This window comes from Lactuca sativa, chromosome 2 (genome assembly GCF_002870075.4).
Source record: "Lactuca sativa cultivar Salinas chromosome 2, Lsat_Salinas_v11, whole genome shotgun sequence".
In the NCBI taxonomy this organism is placed as follows: domain Eukaryota; kingdom Viridiplantae; phylum Streptophyta; class Magnoliopsida; order Asterales; family Asteraceae; genus Lactuca; species Lactuca sativa.
In genome coordinates this window covers 218,388,273-218,404,000 of record NC_056624.2, presented here as the reverse complement: position 1 = coordinate 218,404,000, position 15,728 = coordinate 218,388,273, and the positions used below count along the sequence as shown (strand labels likewise).

The following is a 15,728-nucleotide window of genomic DNA, read 5'->3' as shown; positions in this document are numbered from 1 at the left end:
TATATGTATATGAAATTGTTACCAATAGACCCAAACGTATACATATGTATATATAACAATCATGTATGAAGTAAACCGATACTTGGAATGGTTAGTGTCTTGGCAACTCCATTGTCAATTTGTATGAATATCCTCCATATGTATATATCAAATTAATAAAAGGTGTATGTATACATGTTATGTGTAAATTTTTTTTTTCTATGAGATAACTAAATACACATCAGAATAGAAATGAATTCATGGGAAATATAATAAAAGAAACATTGGTACACAAATACATCTATTTAATCTACCAAATACAAATAAATAAATAAAGCCAAATTACTAATAAATAAATAAATAAATAAAGCAAAATTACTTATAAGTAATACTTTGAAACAATTAGACACTCAAAAGGAAAAGAAAATGCGTTTCCCTTTCAAATTTGAAGCTGCAGCCAAACTCAAAAACAATTGTCCTTTCATCTTCTTCCTGTCAAGCAACAAGAACACACGTTTATGTTTTCTTTCCCTTACAGCACTCCACCTACTAATCACTCAAACAAAACATGTACAATGTTAAAAATTCTAACACGCAAACACCTATATATTTCTGGTTCCTGCCTACTTCTTCGTATTCACCAAGATACATGAACACAAAAGGAAAAAATTTTCTTTCTCTTCTTCAAAATTTCTGCCAAATGAAACAATAAAAAAAAATCTGAATCTAGTTCATTTTCCCTATCAAACATCCCAGTTCATTAAATCAATTTTGTCAAGAACAATAAAAAAAAAAGTAGAAACCCTTACCTGTTATTGATAGTTGATGCCTTCGTCTTTCCTTTCTGATCAAGCGAAGAGATCGACCCAAATCAGAGATGAAGACCTGTCGGCGTCGGTTGCTCTCTTTTTCCTCGCTGACTAAGCACGATGCTTTCGCCCTTTTCTACCTTCTTTCGGACATCTCGCCTCTCCGATGAACCAAGCTCCGGAGATGTAACCTCCTTGACTTCTGTCGGCTACAAGACGCACGAGCCAGGGAGAAATCGTCGGACCTAAATCCTCGCTGCTTCCCCTCTTTCTTTTCCTTCGGCTTCGTCAACCCCGAAGATGCCCTTTTTTCCTTCGCACCCTATCGACGGAGAAGCAAGAACGCAGCCCCGCTGCTTCTTCGCACCTGCGTGGCTTCGCTCAAGTCGAACCCCCGAGACAGCCACCACTTTGCAATCGATCGACGAATCGTTGTGTCATCTGTGAGCCCCTCGTGAACCTTTCAGTCGCCATCGCCATCACCATCCTCATCGCTTGCTTTCGTTCGTAGCGTTCTTCTCCTTACCCGATCAAAAAAAAAGGTTTAAAAGCCCTAATTTTCCTTAGTTTAGTCTTCTAAACAAAAACAGTCCCTCCATGACATTTCCTTTTATAAAAGCCCTAAAATCGTTTTGTATTTATAAAATGAGCAAAATACACCCTCACTTAAATGAGTACATTCCACAAACTTTGGTGTGTTTTATTTAAAACATCCCCTCCCATGGAGATTTCTTAACAATACCAATCCAAGACTCAAAGATTAAACCATTCCAGTCACTCCCTTGAATTGCTTTAACTAAATCTGTCCAATTTTGGTTAATTATATTACCAAACAACCCCCAATAGTTTATATTTGTTACGAAACGGTCCCGAGAGTATTTTAAAGTTCAACAATGGTGTATTTACGGTTTCACATGACAAGTACTCAAAAGAATTTGAATTCAAACAACTCGAACGCACGCTTCAAGGGTGAATGTTACGGCCCCACTTTTACATATTTTCGGGGGGGGGGGGGGGGGGGGGGGGGGGGGGGGGGAGGGATACATGTACTATTTGTATTATATTATATATACATGTGCCTAAATGCTTTTTTTTATACAAACAACATTATCAATTTTATGCGATATAAATCATACGAAAATATTATTTACTACTCTACTTCATACAGTACGCGAAATCTGGTTTGAAGGAACGCGTATGATTGTTGGATTTCAGCACGACTTAAATTCTAAAATGATCCTACCCTCCGGTGTTTCATGTCTGACCCTCGTCTGTACATGGTATTACGTGTACTAAGTAATATTTATCTTACAAAATACACAACAATTATCATTATTTTATGTAAACACATTTCTAGCTTGTGAAATATTTGTTTAAATACTTATATGTTATAAGTAAACAAAATCGTTTTAAACATAAATATTTACGTACGTTATGTTGTTAAACTAATACAACTAATAAAAATAACATATACATTCCGAATGCAAATGTATAATGACTGTATAGACAATTATCAGCTTGGTAGTTTCAATATACCTCATACGTACACAAAAATATATAGGTGTATATATATAATTATACAAGTTTTAGAACTTGTATCTTAGGCTCATACATGTGCTTATGTACATTACCCTAAGTTTTATCAACTATTTAAACAAGTATCACACACTTCTACATGTACGCTTATCAAATATACTTGTTGGTTATCCGTTTATCCGTATCTGCCGTTGTTAAGTACAACCTTGGCAGATAACTTTATCCATATATTTGTATGTCTGCTTATCTGTGTCCTCGTAGTATATGTTTCCCTGATTTTAGAATCTATAAAGATTAAAAAAAACGGAATTCGTATGCAAAGGATACGACCATTTTAAGAATTCAAAACCAGTATAATATTGATTTCTTAAAAACTGTCAAAACCGTTTCTATCCGTTGAGGGACGTGCACACCTCAAGTGAGATTTCCAAAAGCATTTTTGGACTCAGGCTATAGCCTAATATTTAATTTAATATTCAAAATACTTTTAATAAAAATATTTATAAAAGTTGAAAAAGCAGACGTTTTCAGATTTATTAATCGTCAAACCTTAAACTATTACTTCAATATGATTTTAATATTGGTTATGTAAGTATCCAAGCCGGATAAAGTGAATTTTAACAATGGAAATAATCTTATAATTTTTAAATTCTTGTGTAAGTAGATACATACGTGTACAGAGTTTAATTTATAATTAATTACATGAGTTGTCACTATAGCTTTTATAAAATATATATAGTCTATAAAATAACTAAATATACCTTATATGTATATGGAATTGTTACTAAAAGACCCAAACGTATCTAACTTCTAATAAAACAATACATAAAATGCCACGTGTCACCTCCTTAGCCCCTCCGTCTTTGCTTTTCCCACTTATTTTCTATAACTGAATTTCCACATTTGCCCTTCATAGTATATTTCAAATTAGAATTAGAATAAGAAGATTTCATTAATCGGTATTTTAAATCAGGAAACTGGATATTTCAAGTTTGAATTTTTAATTATACCATATAATTTTGCAAGAAATCAGCAAATCATATTTCAATCCCAATAAATCAGCAATCAAATATCAATCGAATATATATACACTTTTACATACATGTTTACCTTCGTGTGACAACTACGCATATATCAGTATTTATTCATCGGGTAAGGAGACTACATTGTTTACTCTATGTTTTCTCTCTTTTTAGTTTTTGACTGCATTATCATCCAGGTGAGTTATTTGATTAATAACATATTTGATTAATAACATACATGTTTACCTCTCTCTGTTTATAACATGTTAACCCTGTTTGATATTATTCATGTGTTCACCGATATGCTCATATTCAATACTAGGTGTTAACCCCGTGTATTACACGGGTTGATTATAAAAAATATTAAATATTAAAGTGTAACATTAAATATTTTTGAAAATAAAAATAAAGAAGGAAAAACATATTCATTGTAATTTATTGTCACATTTATTACAATAAATACTTTACATATATAAGTATAAGTATTATATGATTTTTTAATTTTAAAATTTGAAAAAATCCATAAAATGACATGTGGATATTATTTATTCTAAAAATACTACAAAATGACAAGTCTCAAAATTAATAAGAGATTGACAAGTGGTAAAATTTATCTTCATTTATCATGGAGGATGCATACAACCTATGAATAAAAACTACCCATTAACATTATCCATACAACCTATGAATAAGAAACAACCCATAATCAGTATGTATTTTATAAACTATTAATCGTATTTCTTTTGTTTTTTTCAATTTTCAAGGTACAATGGAAGATATTACTCTAATAAAGGATATTGACTCAATCAAGGAAGATTTCACAATTAAGGTTCTCATCATATGTCTTTGGACTCAAATGTCAAAATTTGATGCAAATGACACGTACTCGATTGAAACTATTATGATGCATGAGGAGGTATAACATGAATATATTCAATTGTTGTTTTTATAAAATATTATTGATTATTGATATTTGTAACCAATAAAATTTTAATTTTTGTTAATTAATTATTTTTTAGGGAAGGAAAATTCATGCATCTTGTCTGAAGAAATGGTTTTCTAGATTTGTGCGTTATTTAAAAGAGGATACTTCATTATACATCAGGAAACTTAATGTTGCACCAAATACTTTAAGCTTTAATTTTGGTGATCCGGACAGCAAACTTACTTTAAATCCCTATACAACTGTGAAAGAGTGTGAAAACTTTTATGGTTCTCCACATGGCTTTCCTTTTGTTGACTTCAGTACTATTCTTTCTAACAACATCCTAGAGTGAAACTATATTGGTTTGTTTTTTTAATATTAATTTATTATCTTATATAGCATCGTACTTTCTTTCTTTTTATTATAATTTCATAATTTTTATTAACTTAAGTATATGTTTTGTTGCTTTTGTAGATATTATTGGACACGTTTTTGAATATGGGCGTATTGACACCTCGGAACAGGATAGATCAAAACACAAGATGCTCATGCATCTTCAAGATATAGAGTATCCACCATTATTAGAAAGATATAATATAATATATTTTCTTTTAAATTATCTACATTATATTTTTATTTTTTCAGGGATACTAAGCTTAAGGTAACTTTGTGGAGTCATAATGCTTACTATATGCATGATTTTCTTGTCAACAATAACACCTTTGCTCCAATTGTTGTTATTGTTCAATTTGCCAAAGTGAAGTTTATTAATGGTTTGTAATTATATTTAACAACCATTTTAAACAATTAAATATTTTGTAATTAAATGATAAATTATATTTTTGCAGGTCGTCCTTTTACATCTACTTACTTCGATGTTAGTATGTTTTTTTGTAAACAACGATACAACAGCCCGAATTCCCCATGTATTATTCATTCTTATATTTTTGGTGATTTGTGAGGAGACTCGGCGAGTTGGCTATGGGCACAGGTTCGCGTCTGGACTCGGCGAGTCCACGCTGTTTAATGAAATCCTAATTCCCCGGGTTTGGAGCCTATTTAAGGGCACTTATAGTCTCCCATTGCGGCTACCAGTCCCTTGAGAGAACCCTAAGAGAGCTAAAATCATTTTGGGAGAGAGGAAGTCACTTTTGGGCCTTTGTATTCCTTGTTTAGCAAGAAGAAGGTGGCAAGAGCAAGGAGGAGGTGAGATTCCAGCAGATCCAGAGTCCACTGGCTTCATTTTGAGGTAATAGTTCGAACCTCCTTCAGTTTTAGGGTTGATCTTTAGAGTTAGGGTTTTCTAACCCCTTTGGAGAGTGATTATGTGAAGCAAATGGTCCCTCTTCGATTTTGTGCCTTGGATCTGGACTCAAAGAGGTCCAGAGACCCTAACCCTTGGAGCTTTTTGGGTTATTATGGAGTTATTGGACCTAGGTTGTCATTTTTGGGACCAAATCTCCTTTTGATGCCTTGTGGGGGTTATACAAGCATCAAGTTTCGAACTTTACGTGACATTCATGCTTGGGAAGGCCAGATTTATGGGTTGGGGAAGCAGATCTGACCTCAGAAGGTCAATAGAGTTTGTGCATGGCATGAACTCGCCGAGTTGTTTTTGAGACTCGGCGAGTAAGGTTGGGGTTTCACGTAAATTGTTCAGCGAGTAGACTCGCCGGGTTGGGGATGACCCAGTGAGTCAGGGAGAGTCAATAGGGGGTTGAGTCAAGCCGGAACTCACCGAGTTGTTCTTGAGACTCGGCGAGTTGAGTCGTGGTGGCCCCGCGATTCATGCCAGGTGGAACTCGTCGAGTTAGGGAAGTACTCGACGTGTAAAGAGAGGATCTGAGGGAGTCAGTGAACACGTATAGACTTGCCGAGTCGCTCTAGTGCACTCGCCGAGTCCGATCAAAGTTGACCGTTGACCATTGACCAGAGTTGAACAATGTTGACTTGATAGGGTTAGTCAACCTTAGTTGTGAAAGTGTTAATTAGAAATATATTGTGTTATAAGAGGTTTATAGCTCGGGGGATCGAGCGCGAGTGATTTCTGGGATTTGCGAGTTATCGAGATACGCGAGGTGAGTCTTCTCACTATAGTTTACCTTGAGTAGGTAATCGGAGTTATGTGACAGAGTATTTGTATGCTATATGTATGTTATGTGTTGTACTGCATTATTTCTATGTGATTTATGCTGTGCATGTTTATAGAGTTGGAACCGGAAGGTTCACAGAGATAGAACCAGAGGGTTCACAGAGTAGGGTCCACGGACCCACAGAGTTATAGCCTCGAGTGGCTAATATGTGTTATGTGTGATATTTTGGGAAACTCACTAAGCTTTGTGTTTACAGCGTTTGGTGTTATTTGTTTCAGGTACTAGTGATGACTGTGGGAAGGCACTGGCTTGATCAGTACACACACACGGGATTTTTATGTTATGAGATCGTGGGATTTTTATAGGACATGGATTGAGTTTCAAACATTGATGTTTTTATGAATATTAAATGAATTATGTTTTTACAAAATGCGAAAAAATGTTTTGAAATTTACGGTGTTACAAGTTGGTATCAGAGCCTTGGTTTGAGGGATTCGAGTACACCTTCGGGCGTATTTGAACTCAAAATAAGGATTTGAAAAGTATTTTCAAAAAGAGTAAAAGATTTTTGGAAAAACGCAGAGCAAAGTTGTGTGTACAATCAGTCCGCGCCCGAACGGTGATTTCCCAAAATACCCTCATGTTATGTGATATTGATATTGATATGATGTATTCTCATGCTAGAGTAGGCTAGGTACTCCTATTAGGACTAGAGTGGCCTGATTTGTGATACCTTAGCCTAGGGAGAGGTGAGCTGCTATGAGATGCTTGAGAGTGAGTAGGTAGCAGCGAGGGGCTTATGAGAGATCTGTTAGAGAGTGGATTATGCATAATAGAGTACTTGGAACTTGGGATCCGAAGAGGAGGACTTGGGGTGTATTCTGATACGGTGCGGACAGTAGTATTGGGCCCGTACTACTGAAAGCACAGGGGCGGTGTACAGCCCAAGTAAGAATCTTTGGAATGCCAAGGATCAAGGAGGAATGAGTTGTCGAGTGTGAGTATGCTCGAATGGATTCTAATTTATCGTATGTTGTATTTCAGAGGTAGATCATGGTGAGGACACGTCTTATGCCTGAGAGCAGTGGGGCCAGTGATGAGGAGATCCGCCGGATCATCCATGAGGAGGTGGCTGCGGCCATTAGGGCAGAGATACCAGAGATGTTCGGGTCTATTAAGACCACGTTGATTGAGACTTTCGACGAGCGTTATGCTGCTCTTTCTGAGGCTGCTGTTGTAGCGGCCACCGCAGCTATTGCTGCCGCAAGGCCGCAGGGTGGTGATGCGTTGCTGTTCCGAGAGTCCAGCAATACAAAACCGTCGGAGTTTAATGGGACCCAGGACCCAGTGGCGGCTATGAGATGGATTTCTGACATAGAAGGGTGTTTCTTCACTTGCTCATCTCCTGAGCATTTGAGAGTTCGGTTCGCGCTGAACCAGCTTCGCTTGGGAGCGAAGGACTAGTGGAAGTTTGTGACGGCGCACTTTATGCCTGTTGAGCTTGTGGCAGTGACCTGGGAGAGGTTCACTGCCATGTTCCGAGATGAGTACGTTCCCCAGGTGGAGAGGGAGCATTTGGCCCAGGAGTTTCTGACCCTCAAGCAGGGTACTGAGTCTGTTACGGTGATTACCAGGATGTTCCACGAGAGGACGATGTTCTGCCCTGAGCACGTGTCCACTGAGTAGGCACGTATGAGCCGATATTTGAGTATTTTGAGGCGAGACATTCGGGAGTTCGTGGCGAACTCCTCGTATCGGACATTTGCCGAGCTTCAGGCAAATGCCCGAAAGAGGGAGATTGAGCTAGAGACTCAGGCCAGGGAGGAGGCGGAGTCTCAGGGGAGGGATCGACGACCGGCACAGTCCCAGCCGGCAGCCAAGCGGGCCAAGCCCGCTGATCCCAAATCGGGGAGCCAGAAGGGCCGCACTTGTGGAAAGTACGGCAAGGGTCATGATGGAGTATGTAGAGCTGGATCTTGCTACAAGTGTGGCAAGGAGGGGCATATGGCCAAGGACTGCCCCAAGGGGTTTGCAGTGTGTTTTCACTGCAACCAGACTGGACACCGGAAGGCGGAGTGTCCGCATTTGCGGGGATCAGCTCAGGGAGCACCTCAGGGATCTGCCCCTGCCGCCATCAGAGCTACCGAGAGTCAGCCAGTGAAGGCCGAGGCGCCGAGGGCACGAGGGAGAGCCTTTCAGTTGACCGCGGAGGAGGTCCGCGCAGCGCCCGATGTCATGGCTGGTATGTATTCTTTCGTGTATTTATTTTGATGTTGAGATATTATGCTTATATTATGTTATGCGTAGGTACTTTTCTTGTGAATTATGTACCTGCCTTGGTGTTATTTGACTCGGGTGCGAGTCGGTCTTTTGTATCTTTGGCTTTTAGTCAGCATATTAGTGTTAGTCGTGAGGCGTTGAGTCGGCCTCTGAGAGTTTCCATAGCTGAAGAGAGGGTGATATATGCCACGGAGGTTCTCCGGGGGTGCGTGTTTGAGATTTTCGGTGTTGAGTTCCTTATTGATTTGGTTCCTATTACGATGGGTGATGTCTGTGTCATTGTGGGCATGGACTGGTTGAGCAGATTCGGTGCGGTTATCGACTGCGAGCGACAGCTGGTGACCATACGAGACCCTAGTGGGGGAGTTCTTACGGTGTACGACGAGGGTACACGTTCTGGGTCAGCATTTTGTTCGGCCGCTAGGGTGAGGCAGTGTCTTCAGCAGGGCTGTAAGGGTTTTGTGGCGTATGTGATGGATACACGAGTGGATTCAGAGAGGCCGAGGTCAGTTGAGGAGGTTCCGATAGTGCATGAGTTCCCGGATGTATTTCCACAGGAGTTGTCGGGTGTGCCTCCTGTGAGGCAAGTGGAGTTCAGTATCGATTTGGTTCCGGGGGCCGTGCCTATCGCTAAGGTGCCTTATCGCCTTGCACCTCCAAAGATGCAAGAGTTATCCTCGCAGCTTCAGGAGCTGCTGGGAAAGGGGTTTATTCGGCCGAGCAGCTCGCCGTGGGGAGCGCCTATCCTGTTTGTCAAGAAGAAGGATGGTTCACACCGGATGTGCATTGATTACCGGGAGTTGAACAAGCTGACGGTCAAGAACCGTTACCCATTGCTGAGGATCGACGATTTGTTCGATCAGTTACAGGGAGCATCTTGGTTCTCCAAGATCGATTTGAGGTCTGGATATCATCAGGTGAGGGTGCGAGATGAGGACATCCAGAAGACAACGTTCAGGACGCGTTATGGGCATTATGAGTTTGTGGTGATGCATTTCAGGCTCACCAATGCCCCGACAGCTGGTGACCATACATTGGGTCATTTTTCTCATTGCTATAATGTCATTTGCTAATATATTTTGTTTATGGTACAACTGATTTTATACAACATTTCTTTTGGAGTTTCTTTCCAAGTTATTCATTAATGACTAATCATTAATCTAGGGATTTATACAATAAATAACAATGTACTGTTATTTATTTATGAATAGAAAAAATAAAAGTATCCTCATCTTAGAAATCAAATATAAACATTCAGTAAAAATTGCCCAAATTGCCTAAATTGCCTAAATTGCCCCTACTTCTATAAATCATAATTAGTTAAATAACAGTGTATCTGTATCACAATTTATGTAATTAAAATAACTATATGTTTTCTTTTTTAATATTATAAAATTCCTAATATGCTTCTCCCACATATAATATACTCTTATTTACTAATAACTCACCCAAATTTCCCTTAAAGTTTGATTCTGAATTTGTACATAACATTTCTAAAAGATTTATTCAATATCCTAATTTAGTTTTAAGGTTCTTCTACTTTATCAATTGAGGTGTCCAATTTAATAACTTATATGTAATTTTATTCGTTGTTAATTATAGTAATGTAATTTCTTTTAAAATAACTTTATTTTTACACTTTTATCATTTTTTTTCAATTTGAAATGTAAATATTATAAAATTACTAAATTACAACTCCACTATCAACATATTCTTTAATCAATCAATTGTAGAATTTACATTGTATATGCATTTACCTAACGTAATTACTAATAACTCAATTAAACAAATGTTAATATTTTCTATTTCTATCAATGAAAATAAGATAAATGCAATGTACCTGTATTACAATGTGTTTATTTAGAATAAGTATATGTTTTATTTTTAAATAGCAATGTACTTTCTGCCTCAAGAACTATATATTTACGCTTATATCATCTATTGTGCAACTTTAAACTTAAATATTATACAATTTTCTAAATTGCACCTCCAACTATGAAGACATTATTTAATTTATGGGTAAATAACTTAGTTAAATATTATAACATTGCGGGGTCATAATGTTTAATTAGAATAAGTATATGTTTTATTTCTAAAAATTATAAATTTCCTAAAATGCCCCTTCCAATATTAAGATACTCTTTAATCAATTAGTTCCTGCATTTGAGTAATTATGCAGTCTATTTTGTTCTTGATTTTTTGTAATTTCATCTTGTGGACAATTAATCGCGTTTTACTAATTATTTGTATTTTATTTTATCAATGTTATATAACTATACAAAAAATATAGTTTTTATATTATCTTACTTAAATAGAAAAAAATATTTAAATGAAATCATATTATAAAATTTAACAAATTTACAAGATATGATAAAAACTCAATATAATAATACTTAATCATTATACATGTCGTCATTCAACTTGAACCTCCCATGTAGCCTGAACGTAATCGGGACTCAATGTTTACTGTGTTCGTCGATGTCTCTTCATCTCCGATTAATCATCCATTTTAACCCTCACCGTTTATGTAAATTCTCATTCTTGTATTTGAACTTACCATCAAAAGATAACTACAAATTGCTCATACTTTGTGAAAAAAAAATCATGTGAAAAATGGCAAAATCAGTCCCTCCCTTGAATTAAAACCTTTTAGTCCCTCCTTTGAACTATTTTAACAAAGTCACTCCTATTTTTGTTAATTAAATTACCAAACAACACCCAATAGTTTATATTTGTTACGAAACGGTCCTGAGAGTTTTTCAAAGTTCAAGAATGGCGTATTTGCGAAACAACTCGAACTCACGCTTCAAGGGTGAGTGTTACGGCCCCACTTTGACTACGTTATGTTGTTAAAATAATAAAGCTAATAAAAATAACATATACACTGTGATTACAAATATGTTATGACTATATAGACATTTATCAACTTGGTAGTTTCAATATACCTCATACGTACACAAAAATATATAGGTTTATATATTTATACAAGTTTTAGAACTTGTATCATTGGCTCATACATGTGCTTGTGTACACTACCCTAAGTTTTATTAACTATTTAAACAAGTATCATACATTTTTATGTGTACGCTTATCAAATATACTTGTCCTTTATCTGTTTATCCGTATTTGCGGTTGTTAAGTACAACCTTGGCAGATAGCTTTATCTGTATATTTGTATGTCTGTTTATCCGTATCTGCGATTGTTAAGTACAACTTTAACAAATGACTTTATCCGTATATCTGTATGTCTGTTTATCCATTATCCGTACAACCATGGGCTTGGTAGCTTTCAAAACTATTTTAAGTATGAAATTACTTATGGAACATAACGTTTTGGCTTTCACAGATTCATTACAAACACAATTTTATGTATGGATTTACTTATACAAACTATACATTTTGGTTTTTAAAGACTAATTGCAAACACTGTTTTAACTGTTGTTATACATACAAAGAAAATACTTTTTCAACTTTTTAAAAGTATTACTACGGTTAGTAGAAAACTCGTAACGCTCACCAACCTTTGTGTTAACCCTAAATCTTACATGTATTCTTAGGAAATCATTAGACAAGCATTTAGACACAAGATTGGTCATGGAATACAAACGATCTAGGTATCTAGTTTTTGTTATCTGCTTACCTGTCTAAGGCAACAACTGTACTATTATTATTTGTAAGAACCCTATATTCAAAATTAATGATGGAACACAAATGTTGTTTGTTTATCGTTGTGGTTGTGCTATATATTCAGTTTATCTTTGATCCATGAACTTAGTCGCATTCCCGGCATGTTCCGCCTTGGCCGGGGGTGTGCCACTGCAAGTGACTTAACATATTCACCGAATAGCAAGCGACCCGACAAACGAGTCCCAAATCACAAATACCACCACGACTCATCCTGTTTCCCCCTAGCCGCTTTCCAAAAGCAGCTGAGACCTCCCTAGTCCTAACTTACCTGCCGAAAAACTGATTCACCAGCTTTCCACTCGGTTGCTGAGACAACTAGTCATACACAGTAGCACCACGTGACTTCTGAATGTAGGCGTCATCCGACAATAATTGTCCTAGATATCTCGCCACTTTTGCTACAACACCCTTTTTGGATCCAACCGATCATAACTGACCGTCAATCCTGACGCCACCCAAATCCAATGCTAAAAGTGAATGCTACATGACCAACTATAGTCTTATATCACAATCGGCCACATACGACCCACCACTTATTTAATCTTATGGATGTTGTGGCCTTCCCATAGTCTTACAAACTGACATAATCTGGTCTAATCCATCTAAAGAAACCTAAAAGCCAAATCATATATTTGTCATGCCCTCACCGCTACTCAAGGACCGGTGAATGCTATGGGCCACCCTGCAGTCTTACAACGCTCCAACACTATCTACCAACCTAGTGAATGTTATGGGCCACCCCACAGTCTTACAAAACATCTCCTAATCCATCCATACTCATCTGGAGTCGAACACACATCTCACTTTACTCCAATCAAGTGTTCGGGTCATGCCTCGAACCCCACAACCTTAATTAGGCAAGAACAGACAGGGAGGCTCTAACACAACCCTCCACCTGGATCCATCTATATGCCTGATATCCATCACCAAGAAGAGGACAACCGGCTGTTGGAAGTTTCTTGAATCCCAACTTACACTATCTTCAATCCAGACGACCACTTGAGTCGTCCTCCCTACCGACTAGGATCTGACACTCATCCTAGTTTCATGCCTAATTCAGCTTCCGAAAATCTGAACGATTCTCCCCCACTTGGATTTGTCGAAGCTCTCCTAACCCATGAAGTTTTGATGGATTAATAAACCATCTTACATCCTTATAATTTGAACCGCCTACTGCCTGCGCTTACCAATACTAGTGTTCCATCACTAGCCAATCCCAATGACCACACAACTCTTGAAATACAAATGAACACTCCCCAAAATCTCAGCAAGTACGACAGCCCCAAATGCTTCCTATGATACGACACCCAAATCCTTAAGTCCTTTTATGTTGGTAACAAAGACCATAACCCTTGCAATAAATAAATTACCTTGGTGCTCCCAGTGGGCAACCAAGCTCATGTAACCACCACCACCATCTTCTTTCTACTGCTCCTTCCCTAGCAACAGTAGTGCTTGAACCCAATAATTCTTCCATAGAAACCGCCAATCCCTCCAGATCAAATGCTAAAACAACTGAACTCTGAATTCACAGGAGAATTAACCCGCTAATCCTGACCATAGACCTTCCAACCGATACCCCTTAATTGAACCATCAAAGAACCGGAACAAACTGAAACCCGCTCAGAAAGATACAACCCACTAATGACTCTTGTCATGCAAAATGTCATATAACAATTCTTTATGATATAAACTAAACAATAACATAGACTAAACCAAAGATCATGCTTACCCAAACCAATAAAAAAAACTCCACATCAACATAATTACTTATGACAATCAAGAAGAAAGCAAAAGAGAACATACCTACAATATCACCTACTGAAACACTGGTCTCTCCTAACTGACACTGCAATGCTCGACTCCTCTGTGTTGGGACTCTTGCCCTACCCTTGAAAGGAATACCATAATTTGCTCAATGTGCTAACCCAATACCAAAAAAAGTGAATACGTGTTGTAACTTTTGATTATGTTAAGTTGTATTAGGGAATGACTAAAAGTCTTGTTTATAATGTTATATATCTTTATGGGGCTAATGTCAAGTTAGTTCAAGGCATGATAGGTACAATGTCGATTGTGTAACACAATAAGGTTAATTGGATTGAATCCTATTTTTTTGTTTTGTTTATTGCATTCTTTTCAAAAATTTAGTATTTAGATTTTTTACTTTCTTCTTTTTTCTTTCTCTCCGGTCTACACTTATTTTTGCTCTTTCTTGAGACAAGAAAGGTATAAGATTGGGAAGGTTTGTTAAGTGCATTTTATACACCTATTTTATCCGTCTATTTCTTTCATTTCATTGCATTTATTTCAATAATCTTTCTTGTGTCGAACGTTTTCAGGAGAAATGGCCTAATCTCGAGAAAATCACACCAGGCTCCAATGCCCTCGTGTGCAATGTACTTGAAGCCTTGTCCTTCTTCCACAAAGAGAGTAATGGTAGTCTTACATGGTTGATGAAGAAAAAACATCATTTTCGAGTTCCTTCTAGGGACCTCAGTTCCCTCCAGCTCTAGCACGAAATTACTCAGACTCGGTGGTGTCTACCAAATAATATTTCTGTAAATTCCCTTCCATGCGCTCCCGAGCCTATCTCAAGTGCTCTAGAGTGGATGGTTGTCGACCATGAAGACAATGCTCATGCTAATCTCTATGTTCCTCCTGCGCGCTCTACTCCTCCCACTTCAAGAGAATCCACTGTTGTTGCCCCGATGGAGACCATACATTACATCTACACCCTTCGGGAGACTTAGTACCATGACACATACATGAGACGTTTTGATCTCCTTGATCAAGCTGTTGCAGACATTCACGCTGATTTGTCTGCAACCAACGCCTTCGTTCAACAATTAACATAAACAGTACAAAATAAGCATTATGAGGTTATACAGTTCCTTCAATGTTGGACTCCCTACGGTTAGTAGGTTGCCTTACCCTCTCCGAGCATCGAGCACAAAGCTTAATCTTAAGCTTGGGGAATGGTCTTTGTATATTAGGTTCTAGTTTCCTCATGAATTTCATCAAAAACATTTCAAAAAAAAATCATAAAGGATTTTGCTTTTCTTATTTTCATTTTTAAAGTGCATTCATTTCATACCATCTAAAGAAAATTACAAAAATATTTTTATTTTTTATTTTATTTCTTAGCATTTTGCATTGTTAATCACCAAACATTACAAAAAGATTTTGTTTGCAACTTATTCTTAGCTTGCATTGCATCCAAAAATTTATAAAAGAATTCCATAAATATTTTCTTTCTATTCTAATTTTTAAGCTTTTGCATCTCATTTTTGCATTGTATCCAAAAACTTTTAGAAAAAAATTCATCAAGTTAATAAGTGGACAATTCCACAGTATCAAGTCAATAAGTGGATAATTCCATAGTATCGAGTCAATA

General features: G+C 37.2%; 1 protein-coding gene and 1 long non-coding RNA gene across 2 annotated transcripts; one reads left to right on the top strand and one right to left on the bottom strand.

Annotated features, from left to right (window-relative positions):
- Positions 1 to 226: 226 nt before the first annotated feature.
- On the bottom strand, positions 227 to 1,784 carry LOC122196552 (uncharacterized). Its single transcript, XR_006188579.2, has 2 exons — positions 789 to 1,784; positions 227 to 672 (listed from the first exon to the last, which is right to left on the bottom strand). It is a non-coding gene; the product is annotated as an uncharacterized LOC122196552 (long non-coding RNA).
- A 2,331-nt stretch (positions 1,785 to 4,115) lies between these two features.
- On the top strand, positions 4,116 to 14,847 carry LOC111901360 (uncharacterized). The gene is made up of 7 exons (XM_023897219.1): positions 4,116 to 4,262; positions 4,366 to 4,591; positions 4,746 to 4,839; positions 4,917 to 5,044; positions 5,120 to 5,148; positions 14,483 to 14,560; positions 14,674 to 14,847. Exons 1-7 carry the CDS (start codon positions 4,116 to 4,118, stop codon positions 14,845 to 14,847), a joined length of 876 nt encoding a protein of 291 aa, XP_023752987.1.
- Positions 14,848 to 15,728: the final 881 nt, after the last annotated feature.